Source organism: Poecilia reticulata, linkage group LG19 (assembly GCF_000633615.1).
Source record: "Poecilia reticulata strain Guanapo linkage group LG19, Guppy_female_1.0+MT, whole genome shotgun sequence".
NCBI classification, from domain to species: Eukaryota; Metazoa; Chordata; class Actinopteri; order Cyprinodontiformes; family Poeciliidae; genus Poecilia; species Poecilia reticulata.
The window spans coordinates 8,974,827-8,998,138 of NC_024349.1; the positions used below are offsets into that span (position 1 = coordinate 8,974,827).

General features: G+C 38.8%; 1 protein-coding gene across 3 annotated transcripts in view; it reads left to right on the plus strand.

The window, feature by feature from the left end:
* Window positions 1-614: 614 nt before the first annotated feature.
* The window catches only part of LOC103481408 (integrin alpha-M-like), a 49,508-nt gene continuing 26,810 nt past the window's right edge, over window positions 615-23,312 (plus strand). Inside the window, exons 1-30 of one of the 3 annotated variants that reach the window (XM_008436813.1) lie at window positions 615-782; window positions 3,091-3,193; window positions 3,269-3,372; window positions 4,070-4,140; window positions 4,244-4,358; window positions 4,488-4,615; window positions 4,860-5,002; window positions 6,709-6,859; window positions 7,280-7,430; window positions 7,663-7,736; window positions 7,824-7,944; window positions 8,171-8,307; window positions 10,793-10,933; window positions 11,029-11,250; window positions 11,585-11,718; window positions 11,865-12,007; window positions 12,081-12,235; window positions 12,339-12,464; window positions 12,659-12,732; window positions 14,208-14,349; window positions 17,105-17,203; window positions 17,281-17,360; window positions 17,439-17,525; window positions 17,606-17,675; window positions 17,773-17,871; window positions 17,947-18,027; window positions 18,283-18,393; window positions 18,502-18,615; window positions 18,700-18,810; window positions 20,096-20,791. In XM_008436813.1, coding sequence (XP_008435035.1) covers window positions 746-782; window positions 3,091-3,193; window positions 3,269-3,372; window positions 4,070-4,140; window positions 4,244-4,358; window positions 4,488-4,615; window positions 4,860-5,002; window positions 6,709-6,859; window positions 7,280-7,430; window positions 7,663-7,736; window positions 7,824-7,944; window positions 8,171-8,307; window positions 10,793-10,933; window positions 11,029-11,250; window positions 11,585-11,718; window positions 11,865-12,007; window positions 12,081-12,235; window positions 12,339-12,464; window positions 12,659-12,732; window positions 14,208-14,349; window positions 17,105-17,203; window positions 17,281-17,360; window positions 17,439-17,525; window positions 17,606-17,675; window positions 17,773-17,871; window positions 17,947-18,027; window positions 18,283-18,393; window positions 18,502-18,615; window positions 18,700-18,810; window positions 20,096-20,176 — 3,405 coding nt within the window. In that variant the 5' untranslated portion in view covers window positions 615-745 and the 3' untranslated portion in view covers window positions 20,177-20,791. Of the gene's footprint in view, window positions 783-3,090; window positions 3,194-3,268; window positions 3,373-4,069; window positions 4,141-4,243; window positions 4,359-4,487; window positions 4,616-4,859; window positions 5,003-6,708; window positions 6,860-7,279; window positions 7,431-7,662; window positions 7,737-7,823; window positions 7,945-8,170; window positions 8,308-10,792; window positions 10,934-11,028; window positions 11,251-11,584; window positions 11,719-11,864; window positions 12,008-12,080; window positions 12,236-12,338; window positions 12,465-12,658; window positions 12,733-14,207; window positions 14,350-17,104; window positions 17,204-17,280; window positions 17,361-17,438; window positions 17,526-17,605; window positions 17,676-17,772; window positions 17,872-17,946; window positions 18,028-18,282; window positions 18,394-18,501; window positions 18,616-18,699; window positions 18,811-20,095; window positions 20,792-23,312 lie in introns of those variants that run through there. The other 2 variants (XM_017310847.1, XM_017310846.1) reach the window with 2 other exon arrangements.

Consider the following 23,312-nt stretch of genomic DNA (forward strand, 5'->3'; position numbering starts at 1 on the left):
GATGTTGCGTAAACAGAGTTTCTGCAGATATCTCCTCCCACACCGCACTTCTCACACCTTGACATGAAAACAGACGGTATCAGAAAGCTGCGTGCAAGCAGCAGTGTGCTGACTTCCAGCTCTATGACTTATGACTAGAAGAGGCAAAAACACCAGATATTTGATGCAAAAGTAATCAGAGGTTATTAGTGAAATCAATAGCAGATTTACTAATTTAAATTAAGCAGTAAAGTTATGTTTATTGCAGGATAAAAACTACAGCAGATCTGTCTTGCTTTTTTTTAAGGATGTGACTTCACAGATTTTAGATTAAATACTAAACAACCCAAATCCGCAAAAACAAATGGCAGAACGATACCCTATTTGGATGCTACCTGATTATGTATACATTTCTAGGTAAAACAACCCAAACACAGGTGAGCAAACCCTGATCCTGTTTCCTCCCAATATCGGTTTAAACTGAGCTAATTAATTAAAGCTGTTAGACTTCACACTACAATTTTAGAAAACAGATGGGAAAAAACATAAATTAAAATACTTCTGATCTGATTTTCAAGTGCCCCTGTCGTAACTCCTCCTACGTCACTCTTCCTCTATTTGCTTTGAGGAGTCTGCTTAAATTTCTGCAGTGTACCCCTCAGCACTTTCAGGGGGCAAAGTGACGCTCTCTGCCACCGTTTCCTGCTGAAGCTGGGTCACAGAGAGGATATCACACTTTTAGTTGGCTCTCCATGCTAGAAACACAATGGACTGGATAATTGCTCTGGCACTTTTCTGTTCAGGTAAGGAACAATTGTGTATCTTCATTTCATTCAGATGTCTTGTCCCAATGTAACAACTTTATTAGGTGTGATTACTTGATGGAAGCCACAGACAATAAAATAAGCTCTTGTTTTATCTCTTACTTCTTGAATGTTATTTATCATAGTCATAAATAACAGAACTAGCAAAAGACCTATGTTTAAAATTCCCTATGTATATCATCTACAAGATTAAATGTAAGGAAAATAAAGTTTCTTATGCCTTAAGTCATTATATCCAACAAAGCAGAGGCATTATAATTTTTTCAACACTTAACTTCTTACGGTGCCTTTTCTGGCAACAAGAGACGTTTTCTATGTGCATTGTAGTTTGCTTATCTTGTAATTAGTGATCATCAATAAAGTATGCATATGTAATGTTTATTACATATATTTGTGTATAATGTGAAAATGTTACATTTGCATAATTAAACTGTTGAAAAACAAAAATGCAAGTGTAGGTTTTCTGTAAAAAATATTTCAAAACATGATTTATTGCATCCTTACTGCCACAGTCTAACAGGTGGTGGTTGAGTAGCATCCACATGAAGAAAAAATGTATATGTTGACAAAAACCAAAAAGAACCATAGAAAAACAATATTAAAGGTGCAAAAATGCTTAGACTTAAGATTATGAAACGTAAATGGTTTGTGAACAAACTGGAGGGAAAATGGAGGGGAAAAAAATGAGTTTTCTGGGACAGACTAGCTGACTAAGCATCCAGCTGTGACTAAGAACCAAAGGGAAGCATTTAGTGAGAACTGATGAGTGGAACAAGATTTACCTGAGAAACAAATGAGAGCCGACAGAAAATTACCTGTAAAACAGGAACTGAACAAACAAGAAACTAATAAGCACCACATGATTAAAACACACTTGGATATAAGACTCAAAACCAACAGGAGACTGGGAAATGCAGAAATAGTAGGAAAACAGGAAGTAAAGAAAATACGGAACAGAAAGGACCAAAAAACCAAAATAAAACAGGAAGCTTCTAGTAAGAAATAAATCAATTCAAAAAACTCTTCACACCTGATGAATAAGGTTCAATAAATGACTCTCACTTTGAAACAATGAACAAACCAGAATGTTAACATCCAGATATCTGTAGAGGTTTGCAGCAAAAGAAAGTTAATTCAAAGCCCCCCATGGTTTCGTGCATGAATATAATTCCCAAATACGTGGAATCTATACTACATTTTTTGCTTAATTTGCCATCTGTAAATTAATCGATATTCATATCTCATACATTCTACAATTGAACGGACATTGAAAATAAACAACAGAAAAATTGCCTGATGTAACTTTTTCACATTTATTTACCATTTCCTTGTTTGCTGCCCCCAAAGTCATACCACCCTGAGTGGTTAACCATAAATCTCAAAATCTTACCTCAAATGATATTCATTTAATAAAAATGGGGCTGCACAGTGGTGCAGTTGCCTTGCAACTAGAAGGTACTGGGTTCGATTCCCAGCCCAGGGTCTTTCTGCATGTAGTTTGCATGTTCTCCCTGTGAATGCGTGGGTTCTTTCCAGGTACTCCGGCTTCCTACCACAGTCCAAAAACATGACTGTCAGGTTAAATAGGTTCCCTAAAATTCTCCTTGGGTGGGTGCGTACATGGTTGTTTGTCCTGTGACAGCCTGGCTACCGGTCCAGGGTGACCCCGCCTCTCGCACGTTGGCCGCTGGAGATCGGCACCAGCAACCCTCCAGAACCCAATGAGATAAGGGTGTAAGGAAATGGATGGATGAAGCTAAAAGGGTTTGTGGAAGAAGATTCCCAACCTAAGATTTTAGTATTTAGTGCTCCCTGGAGGTTAAACAAAGACATTGCCGAATATGTCAGCTCTCTCCCGCAATCTTCACCGAAATGGTACTGTACACAGTCATTAAAACAGAAAACGTGAATAAAAAATAAATGATTAAAAAAAAAGAAATTCAGTGAATCTGTAAAAAAAAAGAAAAGATAACTACAGAAAACTGTAAAACAGCTGAAACACTGGGTGCCTTTAAATCTCAACTTAAAACCCACCTGTTTAAAATTGCTTATGGCTAAATTAGGGTTGGAGTGTGGGTTTTGGTGTTTTTACCTTTACTTTTATCTTTTTTAATCTTTTTTTCTTTTTCTTATTAAAAAAATGTTCTTTGTCTTTCTGTTTATTCACCGTCACATGCTGTTTTTATTTTAATTATTTAAAGCACTTTGAAATGCCTTGCTGCTGAAATGTGCTATACAAATAAAATTTGATTGATTGATTGAATCGTTTTCTTCTTTTTTTCCTCAGTGCTAAAAGCTACATTCGGCTTTAATGTTGATTCTGGGTCTTGGACAACTTTGAGTGAAGATGATGAAAGTTTTGGCTACCAGGTGGTGCAAAGACGATCAGAGTGAGTCATGATTTAATTTTTAAAAACTTTGTTTTGTAAAATGGTTTCTAAACATTGTTTTTTTGTTTCTCTCAGTGTGCTTGTCAGCGCCCCACAACTGCAGTATGAAAAGGATAAAAGGGGACGGATATATCGGTGCAACCCAAGAGAGAAGAGATGTAGCAAAATTCTTGCTCTAGGTAGGAATAATTTTACCCCTGATTTTAGGTGTGCACAAATTTCACAATAAAAATATTTAAACTTACAAATTTTATAAGTGGATCTCATGACCAGATGTTGTAAGCACCAGGAGCTCCAAGAAAAGATTTCACACTAAATACTGAGCAATGTCAAACATGCTGTCCTATAAAAAAGTATTTCCTCCATCAAACTTAGATACTCCATATTCGGATCAAAATATTTTCAGCAAGGCAAAAACACAAAATCTTCCAAAGAATTTTTGTCTAGTTTCGAGTTCAAATATTTTAGTACACTTGAACAAACACAAAAATAACCTGGAAGTAACTTTTCAAAAAATTATTAATAAGCTTGCTTTAAGTTAATCAATCTTAAATACAGCCACAAACGGTACCACCAGCAGATTTTTGTTTCACCTAAAACTGGAAAAAATTCTTGTAACACATTGCCAGTGGAGTTATTACTGTTTGTGTCCATTTTAAAAATTGTTGACTTAATACAAGCTTTTACTATTGCTTTAACTATCAAGTTATTTTGTCTTGTCTTTTATCAAACTTGTGATACAACAGCTTCAGTTGTGAGGGTATTTAGATGAAAACAAAGTGAAATGCTGCAATAGTATGGTATTTATTATATGGGAACCAGGTAAAATCGGCGATAACTTAGAAAAGTTGTCACCAATAGTGATTGTTTTTACAGAGCAAAGAGCTGCAGTCAACATGTCTCTTGGTTTGGCGATGGCAAATGATCCGTCAACACAAAACACAATGGTGAGAGGATGAGCTGCAGAAAATAATGAATAAATAATGGATGAAAACAAAGTTAAAGTGACCATCAAATATGAATTTGTTATATTATTGACACCTTTTTCAGGTCTGTGGTCCAACCGTTCCCAGAGACTGCACAACTATCACCATGTCTAATGGTTTGTGCTATGAGATCGATCGATATGATACGATTGAAAAGTCTTACCCGTCTGCGACTGAAGGTAGGTACAGTGAGCTTGTTCCATCATAATTATGTCACTTCCTCTGTAAAGTGGAGGTTAACTTTCTCATTAGCACACTTTCTCATAACGGTCAGGAAACCTGTATGGATCTCTGATTTATTTTCACAGAGTGTCGAACCCAAGCTGACATTGCATTTCTGCTGGATGGCTCAGGCAGTGTAGCTGCTGAAGATTTCGAGAGAATGAAAGAATTTGTGAAAAAGCTTATAGAAACATTCCTGGGAAGAGATACACAGGTGAGACTCTCATTGGTAATTTGGTCTATTGTTTTATTAAAGGTGTCTGCTACTGGGCATAGCTGGGAGGCCCACAAAAAAATATCCAGTAAGGCAAGTGGGAATGAAAAAATGTATCTTAAGTTTTTTTAAAGTGTACATCTTCTTTATTTGCTTTTATTTGCTGTTTTTATTGTGCTGTAGTTCTTTTTTTATTGAAGGGAGTTTTTATTTAATAACCATGTTGTTTTTTTTACTTTTACAGTTTGCCATTACCCAGTTTTCCAATGATCCAAGAACAGAATATGACTTTAATACTTTTAACACTTCCAACTGGAAATCACAGATTGACAACATCCGTCAATTAACCAGTAGAACATATACAGCTAAAGCCATCCAAAATGTTGTGTAAGTACTGTGGCTTGCCAATGTATTACATACTACATTATTTCAAGTGTATTATACAGAAACCTTAAATTAACAAATTAAAAGTTAAAAACAAATTTTAAAAGTCATGTTATAATACCACTTTTTCGGTTTAAAAAAGCCAAACATTTATTTAGCAGCTCATGTTTTTCACCCGCAAGGAAAAATAATTATTGACGTGCCTCAAGGGAGATTCTAGATTTACTCTAGTCTGCCTATTGCCTTCCTGTGCTTTCGGCTCAATTCAAATCTCGCTTACAGCACAATCTGGATCTTGTGCTTGTGGATTTTCTCCAGAAGAACATCTACTGGGCCAATCATCGAACAGAAGGAGAAGTTGAGAATGATGATGTTGATTTTCTGCAGTGTTTTGTAGTCTGCCTGTAGTTTAAGCAATGGTGGCGGAAGAAGTGAACAAGGCTGTTCACTCTATGTTGGCCACACTTCCCAATATTAAATGAACATTAACAGCCATCTCATTCGGTTCAGACCTTCTCTTTGCAGAGGAGGATAGCTATCTTCTAACTTATGGTAAGCTTCATAGCATTGAACTGGCATGTTACCAGTCACAGGGAAACGTTAACAAATGGGTCAAATTTAAAACCTCAAAACAGATCAAGCCTTCAGGAAGCCATTGTTTCTCTATGACCCCGTGTAGTACAACATTAGACGTGCAAAATCCTGTCCCCATTGGCTTTACATCATAAAAACACAAAAACACAAAGTCATGCAACATAGAATCAACAATTGAAATATTACATTTAGTCAAGTGCCAATTATGCTTCAAAAGCACCTCCAAACACATAGATTTTTAGTCTAGGTGTAAAGGCACTCAGTGTTTCAGCAGTTTTGCAGTATTCTGGAAGTTTGTTCCAGATTTGTGGTGCATAAAAGTTGAACGCTGCTTAATTAGAATAATGTTGGATTGCCCCACTGCCTCCTTTTGACAGCTTAGCTGCACAGAGGGCATTGTGCTTGTTTAGCATCCTCTGTGCTTAATTTAAATAATGATCTGGGCGCTATCTGAGAACTGATGGGGCCATGTTGTAAAAAGTTATGGACAAATGACTTTGGAATGCATCTGGTGAATCTGAACCATTGCTGTGAGATTATTCTTCCACTGAAGGGAGTGTTTGCAGGATGAGGTAGCATTCAGAGTCTTGCTGACTTCTGATCACTTAAATTGGCAAAATAGTGCCTTTCAAAACTTTGTGACTGCAGAGAAAAAGTTAACTATAATCAGCCAGATGATGACACAATGTGGATGAACCATTCAGCTTGTTGAATATTAATTAAAACAGAATGAAAATTAAATGTCATCAAATGTCGAGATTGGTAATCAGTGATCGGCCAGAAAACTGCAATCAGTTCAACGCTAATATATATATACATATATATATAAATCCCTTCTCACCGTCTGCGGGTGGTCTCTTTCATCCTCTGAGCTTGGGTCTTTTACAATCTCTACCACCCTCAAGCCTGGGAGCTTAAGTGAGTGAGCGTCGCTCCTTCACCCTGACGTTCCTTCCCTCGGTTGGGGGGAGCGGGGGGGCACCGATCTATGTTTTCGCATCCACCTGAATAATGTGTAGTTGCGCCACTGCCTGAGGGCACAGGCCTGTGGTGTATATAGGTCTGTGTATATATTTATTTATTTTATATAATTGTTTTTCTTCTTCGTTTGGTAGGGATGATGTCTTCTCACCACAAAAGGGTTCCAGGTCAAATGTGAAAAGGATTTTGATAGTGATTACAGATGGAGAGTCAGATGATCACCAAAACTTACCAGCAGCAACACAATTAGCTGATAAAAAGAAAATAGTTCGATTTGTTATTGGGGTAAGTTGCATCTATTACTTCTTTTCCAATTCCTTGTAAATATTTATGTCTTTTGTGTGTTAAAACTAGACACATTACATTTTCATACGGCAAAAACCTTTATTAGCTTTGATACTTACTGCATTGTTACATCCTCATATAACAATGCAGTCAAAAGCATAAATCTAAAACATACAATTTCTTTTTTTCCTCTCAAGATCTTGATGTAAATTCTCACACATAATCCAAACCTTTAAAGTTTTTAGAACAAATTATTGTACTGTACTGAAAAGTTGGAAAAACAGGTATGTTTTTCCGACTTTTTTATTGACACAAAAACATGGACTAAAAAAAAACTTTAGATTAAGACCATAGTGACTACTGTTTTGAAAAGAACTACTGCAATATAATGTTGTACCCGCATTGTATTTACACCTCTAGGTGGGGGACGCATTCACAACTGATAGAGCAAAAGAAGAGCTCAAAACGATTGCATCTAAACCTGCTGACGATTTTGTGTTTGAAGTGGGAAGCTTTGATGCTCTTGACAAAATACGGAACAATTTGCAGGCCAAAATTTTTTCCATTGAAGGTAAAAAATTTATAATTTTACAAACAATTGTTCACTTTTCAGCATGATAAAATGCTTTTGACATCACATTTAATTTCATAACTGTGGTTTTTAACAAATCACAATAATATAGTTAGAAATGTTACTTTTGTATTTTGCAGGAACAAAAACTCAAAAACCCACAAAACCATCTCAGGTTTTTGAGTTCTCTAATGAATTCAGAAACCTAATATCTTTTTTTTGTTTTGCACAGGATCTCAAGGGACTGGCGAGACACTGAAACAAGAAATGTCTCAAGAAGGCTTCAGAGCAGCTTATGTGTCTGGGGTAAATAATCTCAAAGTACTACGGTGTTACGGCGTTAAAAACAACCCATATTTGTAATAAAGTGCTCTCTTTGGTTTTGCATTGCAGTATATTCAGATGACTATGGTTGGTGCTAACCAGTGGAAAGGAGGCTACAAGAAATACTTGCTTAGTAATGTCTTAAACAACGTCACATTTGAGCCGTCCATTGAGATTGACAGTTACCTTGGTAAGAATAGATCAGAAATCTGATTTCTAAGGCTTTTTACCTGCACAATCTGTTTGATCTAACAAAGATAATTCACTGACCCAGAACGCTGCTAAATGTGTCTATTAAAAAGAAATACCCACATGTAGGTATTTCAGTTTGTTTAACAACATAATTGTCCAAAACGTTTAATGTTACAAAAACTATTTTCCCTGATGTCTTTGATTATTTAACCTTTAAACTCCAGGTTATTCCATGGCTGTTGCTAAAACAAACGATGGTCCACTGACAATTCTTGGTGCTCCAAGAAATGAACACAAAGGATTTGTTATGACAGTTTTCAAAGAACAACTGAGAGATCAAATCAGACCCGTTGAACAACAGGTAGGTACAGATGAAACCAGACATTTACATGTACTCAACAAGAAGATAAAACTAATTTTTATCTGTCTGACATTAAATTATACCAATCTATTCTTGTTTTAAGACAGCAAGGAAAACCAAAATTATTTCAGTTTGACAAACATCAAAATAATGAGGAGATTACTTTCTTACTTTTTCCAATTTCAGTGGCACAGACACATTTCCTTTGTATTTAATAGAAAAAAACATGTCGACATTCTTGGGGACTGAGAGGAATTTGTAGGGCCAGCATTTCATGAACCTTGATGGCCTTGTTGCTGAACGCTATTCCCCCATTACTGTGATTACTCCTAAATAAAATTTATAAGCTAGATATTTCCAATCCAAGTTTCAGAACCTAAGAATCTTTCAACATTAAGGTTATGTTGTCCTGTATGGAGGACCAAAACCAACATAATAAGAAATAAAAGCATAAATATATATTTTAAAAATAAAAGCATAAATATATATTTTCTTTTTTATTTCCCCTAAACATGCATTTTTGCCAAGAAAAGTAAATATTTTGTCTTTTTTTTTTTGCTTTTCCCTCTTCTGCTTGCTTTATTTCTGCTCGCTGTATTTCTGCTTGCTCTTTTTGTGCTGAATCGTTATGTTAATGAGGAGAGCTTCCTTCCATGTCCAGCTCCTCTACTATTGGTCAATAGAGCTTTGGAACAAACATGACTGGATTAGATGTTGTGGGGCGTTTAGGTGTTGCGCAGTTGTTAAATTTTTTTAACCCTCGTGTCCCGACGGGACATTCTTCGCTGGATATACAATGGATTCTACATGGGAGTGGAAGACCGTTCTACATGGAAGTGGAAGACCGTGTGTCTGACGATGCCGTCAGTCGAGGATGTTGAAGATGTGTACATGATTGGATTCATGATAACAGGTTTTCTGCTTATTGGAGTTGGCTGATACCTGGCTTATCAGAAATTTCAGTAGATACCGGCGGCCCTTTCAAGGCTGCCAGGTACGGTTGATGGGATCTGCAGAGCGATCAACATTCAGACTGAGATGATACAGGAGCTGAACTGACTAGACTGGGTGCGATCCTGGAACAGGACCATGGCTGAGCAGCGGATGTCGGACACAGAATGGATATGGTGTGACCTTGGAGAACGTTGTTCACTCGGATCAGGCGGGAGACCCTAAATTTGGCTGCTTGGATTTGCCATTGAGAAGCTCCAGTGAGGCTTTCAAGGAAGGCATTAAATTTATGTCAGCCTGACCTAAACAAATTTCTGCTATCGGAATCTGGCTCCCCGGGCTGGCCAGCTATCCTAATGTAAATGTGTCTAATGTAAAAGCATGAATTACCACGTTTTGGTATCGGTTGGTCACAAGGCAAGGCATTTATTAACATTTGTTTGACAGGAATGTTTGGTTTAGAAATTTGATGACAGTCCCTAAGTGAAGTGAACCTCCGAGCGCTGAGGAGGGAGCTGGAGAACGGCCGGCCAAAATTAGTGTTCATAAATCGGATCAACCTTGAGCTAAACATCGCTTGCTCAGTGGATATTGGAATAATCAATCAATCAATCAATCAATCAATCAATCAATCAATCAATCAATCAATCAATCAATCAATCAATCAATCAATCAATCAATCAATCAATCAATNCAATCAATCAATCAATCAATCAATCAATCAATCAATCAATCAATCAATCAATCAATCAATCAATCAATCAATCAATCAATCAATCAATCAATCAACCACTTTATTTTGGTAAGTTCTCCACATTAAACACATATGTATCCAATATCCAACTCGAAATTAACTTCACTGCAGTCAGTAACACAATAAAACCACCAGGATAAAGTTTGTTTTGGTCTGTGGCCTGGAAAGATGGCACCGAGCAACTGCACGAGCTGTAAATGCCCCACAATGTCTGACGCAGTGATGCTGGTTCCAAAACTCTATTGACCAATAGTAGAGGAGCTGGACATAGAAGGCAGCTCTCCTAGGCAGACAAGCTTTAGCTTCCTGGAAGATGCATTTTGACATTCTTCAGACAATGATGGTATCTAGTTTGAGAAGTGTACCAGAACGTCCTCAGCACAATACATGGTGCCGCCATCGCCATACTTCACAGTTTGGATGATGTTCTCAGGCTGTCAAATAGCTTTCTTTTCTTCTAAAATAATTATGGTCATTATAACTTAAACTTAATTTGCTTAGTTTAATCATACCAGAGAGCACGTCACTAAAACAAAAAAGATATGTGTCCCCGAGTACATTTCCAAACTGTCACCTAGACTTCATATTGTTTCTAGAAAAAGGGCCTCATCTTCTCTGAGTGGTTTTTCAGTTCATGTAGGTACATGGGTTGTTTTTTATCATTGATAAGGAAGCAGGAACTTTGATCTGTGTCTGGCATTAAATTAACTGTGTATGCAGCTAATGATGGCTCTCTTGAAAGAAATGGATTGTCTCTTTTAATTTCTTCGTTTTTTCCAGACTGGTGAATATTTTGGGGCTGAGGTTTGTGCCATGGATGTGGATTCTGATGGTGAGACTGATCTAATCCTCATATCCTCTCCGATGTACAAAGACGTTGACAGAGAGGGACGAGTTTATGTCTGTGAATTAAGTGGTTTGGTAAATGTCATGTGATTTATGTCTTTTTGATTTTATGTCCTGTTTATGTTATTATTTGGATAAAAACACATTTTCTCATCCACATATTTTTCCAGGATGTGCAATGTCACTTTCATGAACCATCAGAAATAACCACACTAAGAGGTGATGCGTCTGTCAGAGGGAGGTTTGGGTCGTCTCTTGCTGTTGTGGCTGACATTAATGCAGATAAATTCAATGATTTGGCCGTTGGAGCTCCTTTGGAGAATGACGGCCAAGGCAGCATCTACATATTCCAAGGAGAAGGGAGAGGAAAAATAAATCCTACTTACTCACAGGTGAGCAAAACACAAACATAAACCACTAAATGTTTTGTTTTTCAGCATGAGTTGAACCTTCTCAGTTGGTAGGGTCACTATTGAATAGAGTTTACTTGTTCTTCACATTATCCTATAAGTTCTCTCCAGGTACTCTGACTTCCCCCCACAGTCCCAAGATGAAACTACTAGGTCAGCTAGTTATGTTCAGTCACCCTTAAAAGAGTGTGTTTGTCTGCTGCCTCATGGTGGGCTGGTGACCTTTACCCCCAGCCACTCTTTGACTCTGCACAGACAAGCTGGTATAAAAAAGGATGGATGAACTTGATAAAGTAAGATGTGTCTCATTACACAGAGAATTGCTGCATCTGCAGTCCAATCAGGTCTGAAGTTATTTGGCATCTCAATCAGTCAGTCTTCCTATGATCAGAGTGGTGATGGACTTCCTGACTTAGCAGTGGGTTCAAAGGGAAAAGTTGTCATACTCAGGTAAATCCTCATTATAACTATTTATTAACACACACCTTCCCTAATTCAACAAATTCTTCTTCATTTGCAGCCTAAATATGTTTATGTGATAAATGTGTTAATTGCTTCACAATCTCAAAACAAAACATGGTTTTTTTTGTTTCTAGATCCAGACCAGTTGTAACAGTGACTGCCACTGTGTCGTTCAACCCAGATCTGATCCCAACTCAAAACCCAGACTGTTCAAAACCACTGGCAAGCAAGGCCACTGTCTGTTTTATGATGAACAAGTTGTCTCACATGAATGAAGGTACCTACCTGACTTTAATTTTTAATTTATATTTTTATCAAAGCACTTTCATGAAACAAAACACATTTTCCAGCTCAAGCACAGGTTAATTTCACTTTAACATTGGACACAAATCGCAAGATACCAAACAACAGAGCTGAGATCAGCAAGGATGTGAGACACAAGAGTGGATCGCTTAATCTTAATTTAAATAAGGAGAAATGTGATAATGTTGTCTTCTTTATCAAGGTAAGTTTGAATGCAACTATTGCAGTATTCTACAACTACATAAGATTCTACTGTTGTTTTTAAATTATCTTTTGTATTTCATAATGTCTCCATTGTCTTGAAGCCTTGTCCAGATGATTCTTACAATCCTCTCAATAATGAGCTCAGATTCACATTTGATGGTTTAGTTTCTGGCTCAAACCCAAGACCAAGCCTTTCTCCACAGGTTCAAACCACAACCTTGAATTCTGTGAGTAACTCCTGTACACCCTTTACCTGATGAGCAAAATCTTCATGTTTCATAGTTCCTTTCATGGCTACTGCTATTCCGTACAAAATGTTTATACAGTATTAAATGACAAATTTATTTGAAAATCATATGACTGACCTAAATATAATTTTTTTCTTAGTAGATCTCCTGAATAGTTTGCTTCTCATTCACAGCTTGGCTTCAAGATCAATTGTGGAGCTGATAAAGTTTGTGAAGATAACTTGAAGGTGGATTTCAACTTCACTACGTAAGTGAGTTGTTCCTGGAAGTAAAGCCTTTATGTGTGAACTTTTTCATATTATGTCTACAAAAAACTACACATCTGCATATTTTTGGCAAAAGCAACAACTAAATGAGACTGAAAATCTTCAAGTTCAGCAAACTTAAGTTACAGTTTACTGAAATCAGGTGTTGACTAGCCTGGTAAAAACCATCCTCCTGTTCTGCTTTGTGCCTCATACAAAGGGTCTAGACCCCTGGCTATGAAAACAATTGCTTACTGGTGGACGCCGGTGAAGTTTCAAGTTTCCGCCAATCACCAACTTTTAACTGTGACGCGTGTAATGCACCAGTTCAAAGCGAAGCTTACCAGAAGTGGCTTGCCCTGTAAACAGCCATTCCCCACTTCAAAGTACTGAGCTTAACAAGGCATCTCTTAATATTTAGAAGCATAGCCAGCATGTTCTCAATGACTCATGAGAGCATGTTCACTTCAACAGCTGCCATTACTAAACTACAGACAAACATCAATTCCAAAACCTTCTAGAAAATTGTTGTCATTGTTCACAATTTTTCTTTCTGTTCGCTGACTAGCCCGGGTGAAATAGCCAGGCAATGTGTGACAGACAATGTATAAAAACAGTTGTTTCTCCTGACTTTGTCTGTTAAATCAGACTGTGCTTCTCCTGTTTTATGTCAGGTAAAATTACCAAATGATTTCTACTTATTAAATCCCACCATAATGAGAGGAAGATAAAATTATATTCCCTCAAATTCAGAAGGTTCCATACATCTCCATAGTATTTGGTAGAGTTGCATTTGAATGGGCTTTTTGATAACTGCTTCAAAACTTTAACTTTGTTTTCCTGAAATCACTTTTTAACTAATCTAGTAGTGGCTTGGTTACAATCACTTCCATATTTATGAAACCCATTTTTGCCCAAGGTTAATGTGTTTAACAACATTTTCAGATTATGTTCTCTCAGGATACTGGTGTATTTTGTGAAATACACTAGGCCCTCCTGCAACAGTCTGGAGATGTTCTCAGGTGTGTAGCAGGCCATTTCAACCACATACTACATTTCGGAGTCTTGATAGAGGATACGTCTCCACATATTAAGGTCCTTGCCCTGATGGTATTTGAGAACCGTAATCTGGTGTTTCGTGTTGCTCTTGGAGCAATTGCTTCATCCTCGCTCCATCCATGTTTGAAAGTGTTAAAAGGTGGATAATGAACCTCTCTTTCCAGGTTCAGTCAGCATCTTCACTAGGTCTTATGCTTCTGTGCATAAAGAGAATGGTGTTCTCCAATTTCCGGGTGTTCACTGTATTAAGATTTCCCTTGAGCAATATTCTGCAATACTGAGATCAGAGAAGCTGCTATTAAATTGTTTTCACACAGTTGGGTTCTGTGCTGACTGTCAGTCCAGGTTTACATTCCACTTTACAAACCTGTTGTGATTTGGTTTCATCTTTTTGTTCTTGTCACTTATGTTTTTTCAGATCCTCAGTGGTTAAAGTTGGAATAGATGAACTTCTGAATGTTACTGTCTTTGTGGAAAACAGAGGGGAAAATTCCTACAACAGTCGCATTATTCTCACATACCCAGTTGGGCTCTCCTACAGGAAGGTTAAATCTGAGAAAGTAAGGCACTTTATATATATATATATATAAAAATTCCCTTCTCACCCTCTGCGGCTGGTCTCTCTCTCTGTCTCTTTCTCTCTCTCATCCTCTGAGCTTGGGTCCTCTACCAGAGGCCTGGGAGCTTGAGGGTTCTGCGCAGTATCTTGGCTGTACCTAGAACTGCACATTTCTGGACTGAGATGTCTGATGTTGTTCCTGGGATCTGTTTTAGCCACTGCTCCAGTTTGGGGGTGACTGCCCCGAGGGCCCTGATAACCACAGGCACCACTGTGGTCTTCACCTTCTAAGCCAGTGTTTCTCAACCTTTTTTGGGCCCTCACTGCCCCAAGTCAAAGAATTTGTAGGCTACTTTGCATTGAATATTATTTTATTATTAATATTAATATCACAGTTGATTTTTTTTAATTTTTTGGCTTGTTTTTGGAGTTATCAAAAATTATTTCCCAGAGAACAAAAAAAGGCTGTGCCTAGAAATTCTGTTCATAAAAGTAATGAACAGAATCGGTGACAAAGGTCAGCCTTGGTGGAGTCCAACCCTCACCGGACACGAGCCCGACTTACTGCCGACCAGACTCTGACACCGGTCATACAGGGACCTGACAGCCCATATCAAAGAGCCAGGTACCCTATACTCCCAGAGAACCTCCTACAAGGCACCCCTAGGGACACGGTCGAATGCCTTCTCCAAGTCCACAAAACACATGTAGACCGGTTGGGCAAACTCCCATGCACCCTCCAGGACCCTGCTGAGGGTGTAGAGCTGATCCAGAGTTCCACAACCAGGACAAAAACCACACTGTTCCTCCTGAATCCGAGGTTCGACTATCCAACGGACTCTCCTCTCCAGTACCCCTGAATAGACCTTACCAGGGAGGCTTAAGAATGTGACCACCCTGTAATTGGAGCACACCCTCTGGTCCCCCTTTTTAAACAAGGGGAAAACCACGCCAGTCTACCAATCCAGGGGAACTGCCCTTGATATCCATGCGATATTGCAGTCTCGTCAGCCAACACAACCCTGCAACATCCAGACCCTTAAGGAACTCCGGGCGGATCTCATCCACCCCCAGAGGAGCTTCTCAACCACCTTGGCGACCTTGTCCCCAGAGATTGGAGAGCCCAACCCAAAGTCCCCAGGCTCAGCTTCCTCAACAGAAGGCATGTTGGTGGGATTGAGGAGRTCTTCGAAGTATTCCGCCCACCGGCCCACAACATCCCGAGTTGCGGTCAGCAGCACACCGTCCCAACTATAAACGGTGTTGGTGCTACACTGCTTCCCCCTCCTGAGATGCCCGAGAAGAATTGCCTCAAAGCCGTAAGGAAGTCTTTCTCCATGGCCTCTCCAAACTCCTCCCATGCCCAAGTTTTTGCCTCAGTGACCACCTGAGTTGCATGCCGCTTCGCCTGCCAGTACCCATCAGCTGCTTCTAGAGTCCCACAGGCCAAAAAGGCCCAATAGGACTCCGTCTTCAGCTTGACAGCATTCCTCACCGAAGGTGTCCACCAACGGGTTCGAGGGTTGCTGCCGCGAAAGGCACCGACAACCTTGCGGCCACAGCTCTGACGCACCGCCCTGGCTATGGAGGTATGGAACATGGTCCACTCAGACTCAATGTCCCCCATGTCCTGTGAAATGTGTTCGAAGTTCTACCAGAGATGGGAGTTAAAGCTCCGTCTCACAGGGGACTCTGCCAGACGTTCCCAGCAGATCSTCACAACACGTTTGGGCCTGCCAGGTCTGACCGGCTTCCTCCCCCACCACTGGAGCCAACTCACCACCAGGTAGTGGTCAGTGGACAACTCTGCACCTCTCTTCACCCGAGTGTCCAAGACATACAGCCGCATATCCAATGAAACGATAACAAAGTCGATCATGCACATAAGGACACCCTTAAGCCTGAACATGGTGTTCGTTATGGACAATCCATGACGAGCACAGAAGTCCAACAACAGAACACCACTCGAGTTCAGATTGGGGGGGCCATTCCCCCCAACCACATCCCTCCAGTTCTCACTGTCATTGCTCACATGAGCATTGAAGTCCCCCAGTAGAACAAGGGAGTCTCCATGAGGGGCACTCTCCCGTACCCCCTCTAAGGACTCCAAGAAGGGTGGGTAATCTGAACTGTTGTTTGGCCTGTAAGAACAAACAACCGTCAGAACCCGTCCCCCCACCCATAGGTGGAGGGAGGCTACCCTCTCGTTCACCGGGGTAAACCCCAACGTACAGGTGCCAAGATGGGGCGCCTGTACGTTGGGGCCCACTCGCCCACTCCTGTCGCCCACTCACAGGAGTGGGCGACAAGTATGCCCACTCCTGCCTGGCACCTCTCACTGCGGGCAACTCCAAAATGGAAGTACGTCCAGTCCCTCTCAAGGAGACTGGTTCCAGAACCAGAGCCATGCGTCGAGGTGAGGCCGACTATTTCTAGCCGGAACCTCTCAGCCTCACACACTAGCTCTGGCTCCTTCCCCACCAGAGAGGTGACATTCCACGTACCAAGAGTCATCTTCTGCAGCTGAGGATTAGACTCCACCAGGGGCATAAAGTCCCAGACAGCATAGCTCCTAGGATCATTGGGACACTCAAACCCCTCCACCACAATAAGGTGGCAACCCAAGGATAGGCATGTCCTTGAGTTTAAGGTGAAGCTCTTTGATATATATATATAAGGAGAGGTGCGCATATATATATATATATATATATATGAGAAGCTGCTGTGACAAGCTGATGATCTGTGTTTTATTGCAGGGAAGAATTGAATGCAACTCTGTGGACAGTGAGGATGGCATAACAGAAGGAAAGACAGTCTGTAGCATCGACAAACCAATATTCAAAACCAACTCTATGGTTAGTTTGTGCAGCTGCTTTATTCATAATTTAACTGGAAGAGGAAGTCTTCTGATCCCTCTTTCATTTCCTTTTAGGCAATCTTCATCGTCTCCTATGGTCACAACACCTACAGTGATCTTGGTAGAAAGATCGAAGTGACTGCGAACGCCATCAGGTACAACTCAAGAGTTTAAGGTGCAGCTCTTTGATGCTGAATTTTTAACACATTTTTTATTTGATCTTTCCCATTCAGTGACAATAAGCATCACTCCCCTTCTAGTGAAGTCTACAAAAACAAAGACATTGATGTCAAGTACAGTGTTTTTATTACAACTGAAAGGTCTGTTAATTCAAGCAAATAATTATTTTTTTATGGTTAAAAGATGTCTGATTAAACAAATTCATTAAATGTATGCTCAGCTCCCTCAGCTACAACAATTTCACATTTGGAGAAAATGCTGTTCAGAAACCACTTGAGCAAAAAATAAAGGTAAAAGAAAATTTTATTGGGATGAGTAATATATTCTACATTTTGGTTAGTCATCATATAATTTGTGTTCTTTGTGTTTTATTCCCACTTATCTAAGGTTACTAACACAATGAGACCACTAAATTTTACTGTAGTGATCAAAGTTCCTGTAAAACTTGGTGACAAAGACATCTGGATGGACACAAACAGTTTTCAGGTAAAAAATGCTGCAAATTAGAACTAATTAAATGTAAACAAGACTTGAACTGATGTGATGGAGCTCTGTTTTCAGATTCCAGGTTGTCAGAGCAGAGGATATGAAGAACCCACTGTCACTGATTTTGTTAATACAATAAAAAAAAAGAAAATATTGGTATGTATGTGTTGCTATTCACAAGATTACATATTTCTTTTTTTTTTAATTAAAAATGGAACTTATAAGTAATTTCAGAATAGTTTCCACACAATGTGCCATAAATCCTGTGCATTTCAACTTTAAATTCTTGAGAGGTTGTATTGTGTTCACTTCACAGTACTAGTTAATATTTGTTAAACTGTCTTTTGATTTAGGTTTTGCATTTAGTCTTCTGAAATTAATCAGCATTATGCAACTTTACCTTTGGTATAGGACTGCATTGTAGCAAAGTGCAGAGTGTTCAGGTGTTCCAAGTTCATGGAAAGGAACAAGGACACAACGTACACCATCTCTGCAAACATCAGCTCGGGATGGATAGAACAGGTAATTGATGCCTCAATGTAGATGCACTGACTAGATTTTAAAATGTAAAAAATAAAATAAAAAAAGGACAAAAAAGCTCATCTTCCCTGATGTGTTTCTCTGTCTCAGATCGGACTTTCATCTGCTAAGTTCTTCCTGACCAGTACAGCCAGTCTAGAATACGATGAGAACCAGTACATCTTCTTCTCTACAACCTCTAATAATGATCCTCCTGTTCGCAAGGTGACAGCATATTGCTATCAACRTCTTAGTATCAATCAGACCTTTAAGGTTTTTTTTTGAAACTTCTGAACCTCTCATTTTCAGATTGAAGCAGCAGTAGAAGTGTTTCCTAAACCAGATTTCACTAAAGCGATTATAGGAGGAATTGTGGGAGGGTTGCTCATTCTGGTTTTACTTACTATCGGTCTGTATAAGGTGAGTCAACCAAGGTCTTCTTAACTTCCCAAAGCTCCCCAGTTGAAAGTAATTGACAAAACATGACCAGTAATTTCTAACAAGCAGATTTATTTTTAAAGGGGACACATTATGCAAAATTAACTTTTGCACATTTTTATACTTCCATTGGTAAAATGGACTGAACTTATAAAGCACTTTTCCAATCATTTTAACCAAATCAACATACTATACATTAGAGTCACATTTACCCTTAAGCATTCACACACCAATATGCAGATTGGTAGGCAATTTGGGGTTAAGTGCCTTGCCTAGAGGAAGCTGGAATCGAACCTACAACCTTCCGATCCCAAGACAACTTACTCTACCCACAGAGCCACAGTCTCCCTTTGAATCATTGGCATCTCAATGGCTTCTAAGCACTTAAAAAGTCCAAGCACTTGGGGGGACGAAGGGGATACCCAGCCCAGTTACCTAGCAACCCAAGTGGATCTCCGGCATGTCTGATTAGCTGGTTTTATTGCTGTATATGCTGTACAATTGCAGCTGGAAAAGACAAATTTTGTGTGATGGACCAATTAACCAGCATTTAAAAATCACTTGCTACATTCTTGTTGGTTGTGCAGGAGGTTCTTCTGCTTTTCAAAGATGTACCACTGTATAATTGCACATCAGTTTGCAGCCATCTTCATGTGCGAGTGTAAATGTGCTGTTGGGGGGCATGGCTAGCAGCAGCTTATTTGGATTTAAAGTTACACGAGGACCTAAATCAGCTCATTCTGAAAGGAGCTCTAAATAGAACCCACCAGACTGAAGTCTCATCATCTAATGCTGCGTTCACACCAAACGTGCTGTACATGTCGTCAACGCGTCTGACGTACACTTTGAAGTCAGAAGCTTGACATTTTGCTGTAGACACGCGCCAAAATCGCTGTAGTGCGCACTGGGACAAGCCTTTGCTTTCAGTTGCCGATTGATTGGTTGACGCTCTCCTGTCTAGTGGCAAAATTTCTGATTTTCCAAGTCCATCGTTGGTCGCGTTGGACTTGTTTGACGCTCGAAACGCTTTAACGCGCAAAGCATGTAACATAGACTTTGAATGTAAACAAGACGCCCCCGACGCTCAGATTGTTTGAATGCAGGATATTATTATTCTGTGCACCATGTTTTGCGTAACTCATAGAACTATCCTAACTTGTTCAAGGAAGCATAATAGGCAACCTTCAAATGTTTATCTTATGTCTTCCAGCATTTATCTTGCCACATATAGTTTTCATTCCACTCTCTTTACTGTTTTTCTTCTCAGGCTGGATTTTTCAAAAGCAAATATAATGAGATGATTAATGAAAATGCAGGAGCCGAAGGAGACGCACCAGCAGAGGAATGAAATTCCCTCTTACTTGTCATGTCCATCCAGTACATTAGTAATCATAAATGTTTCTATGAAATGGCCTTTTAATTTAGTGACTGTACCAAACACAATGTGTATTTCTCAAACCATACTAGTTTGAACAACAAACAGTAGTAAAATGTTTGCTGTTGTACACAGCAAAGGTATGTATAGAATAACTGGTAAAAATTTTGTTTTTCTTAATGTTAGAATGTATCCTCAACACTTCCCTCTCTTTTAAAATAGCAACTGAAGACACAAAAGAGAGCTTGGATGTGCTGCACACAGTTACTCGGGATTTAAGGGGTTTAATGATGTCGATATGTAAAGAATCTGAAACACAAAATGGTCTATCCACAAATACAATGCAATGTTTCAGAAGCTTTACTAATAGTGTCTTAAAAATGACTGTTATGAGTTTGTTTTGCACTTTGAATAAAACCTTTTGTATTTAAATGTTTTATCTTTACCAGGTGATTTCATGGTGGACAAACGATCAGGGATTTTCAAATAGTTAGAATAACAACATGCTTTAAGTTACTTGAAGGCTAAAACAGTGTCTGTGCTTGACAAAAGTATGTAAATAGCTTTGTGTATAAATAAATAACATATGCAAGATAAACATGTTTCTTGTGCTGTTACTGACAAAAAACAGATACTTTATTTAAAAAAATTAAAGATCAGATATTCTTGTCTTGTTCCTCTTTTGTTGTATTAATGTGTAATATAATGCATGGAAACAAATAGCCATACATATTTAAATCTTTAAAGGCTGATGGAAGAATTACTCCAAAGAAATATTTATAAATATAACTGCTTGATGCATAAAAATCCAACAAAAATAAATATCACCCAGATATCTGGGTGGCATCCAAACTATTTGCGGAATATTTGCCAATTTGCTGATTATTCTGTAAAGCAAATCAAAATATTCTAAAAAATAAAAATACAGCTTAGCAAGTTGAAATGCTTAAGCCTAAAGCTTCCACTGCCTCTTAAAATAGACTTAAAGATATGTTTGATAGTTTATAAACCACTGACAAGCTTAACACCAACATACATTAAAGGCCTGTTGTATTTGCAAATTTCAGCTCTTCGAAGGTGGCTGTATAAGTACTAATGGGGTTGCACTTTAGTTCAAACTGTCACTTTGCAGGTGACTTTGCAAGGTTTTAGGTTTTAATCCCAATTTGGGGACCTTCTCCAGGGAGTTTGCATGTTCTCTCTGTCCATGCAAGTTGCGGTGTTTTGGGCTTGTTTTTGAATGTGAAGTTGCTCATTTGTGCTTGGAAATAAGCAGAGACACAATAAGTCCCAGATTTTGTCAAACATTCAGATAGTTTGAATCAGGCTCTCTCTGTCTATCATTTCCCAGATGATCCGTCCCGCTGTGTCTGTTAATGTCAAGGTAATATATTTGCTGTGAATGACGTCAAGCTTGTGTTGCGCTCCAGAAAAATGCAAATATCGAGACTAATATGATCAGCACAATAAACGTGGAAACAGCCACAAATAAACGTGTCCATAAAGTTACACAACTAACCACCATTGTAATCAGTAATATTAAGACAAGTGCCACAAATCTGTGCAGGAGGCCATCTGAGTTGTGGTGCCACAGTAGGAGCGCTGTGCGCTGGGCTGTGACAGCAAACAGGGCCGTAACGCAGAACCTGGAGGCTGGGAGAATGAGGGAGTCTAAAATCCTACTTAAGAGTTTTATGGACAATAGAGGAACACACAAAAATTATAAAAGTTTTTTTTGACAGTTGTAACCATTAAACTATCTCCCATTTATTTCTAAGTGATATTACCACAAGAAAATAATTGGGAATTATGTAAGCATCCGCAAAGTTCAATGTAATTTTTACAGGTGTCAGAGGGTTGTTGTCAGCAACTGCTGAAAGTAACTAAAAATGTGATTCGTTATTTAATTTAGTTACTCTGCAAATCAAGTAACCAGTAATCTAACCAAGTTATTTTTCAAGGAGTAATCAGTAATCCGATTAAAGTACATTTTTCAAAGTAGCTATGCCATCACTGCGTAGCTGTGCCTTTTTATATCGCGAGCCGAGTAGCTTCTTTTGTACATTTAAGTATTTATATTTTTGAAAGCATTATGAATTTGTCCAGATGATAGAAATGTACATTTGTTTTATTCAAAATAAAACACATTTTGAAACTTGTCTGAATTTATTGTCATAACGAAACTTACCGTATTTTCCGGACTATAAGCCTAACCCCCCATTTAAAAACAACAACAACAAAAAAACTGTAAACATACGTATAAGCCGCACCGGACTATAAACTGTACCCCCAAAATGTAAAAAAAAAAACCCAATACACCCCAAATTTTTGTCAAACAAGTGAATTGAACATCACATTCATTACTTGACAAAAAAAAGTTGGCAAGTTAATGCTATTTAACTGATCAACAACATATGCGTTCATAAAAATCTATCCTTGCGCAGACATGTAAAGGATGTCCGCTTTGAGTCCACGGCTGTGCGGAAGCATATCGGTTAGTGTGTGTTACTCAGAAGGCAGTTGGGCACAACACTGAGTGAAACTAACTGGGGCAGGCTACTATATAAAGTACTGGTGCGTAAATTGGACATTTGTACAATATGGGACAAGTCTGTATTCTATGGGACGGGTGACAACTACCTCCAGCTAAAGAGCCCCCTGGTGGTTGAAGAAAAATCCACGTATAAGCCTCATCTGACTGACTATAAGCCAAATGGCCCAAAGCTCAGGGGAAAAAAAGCGACTTAAAGTCTGGAAAATACGGTAAATATTTCTTACTGAGCACAATTTATATATATATTAAAAAAAAGTAACTAAGAGGAAATAATCACAGATAAAAGGAGCAAAGTGTTTAAATTAGGGCTTATTAATGTTAAAATGGACCCATCAATTGAGACATTTGTCCAGGCTGACTGAACTTGAGGTATTTTGCAAAAATGGTCAAAACTTCTGTCTCTAGTTGAGTAAAGTAAAGGGAAACCTAAGGCTTCCTGCTGCAACCACAGTAAAAAGTGGCTTAAGAACTCAGAGGGCTGAAGACAAAGCTGAAATTATTAGATTTGTTGCAGTGAATACTTTCCAAAATATATGCCAATGACATGCGGTGAGG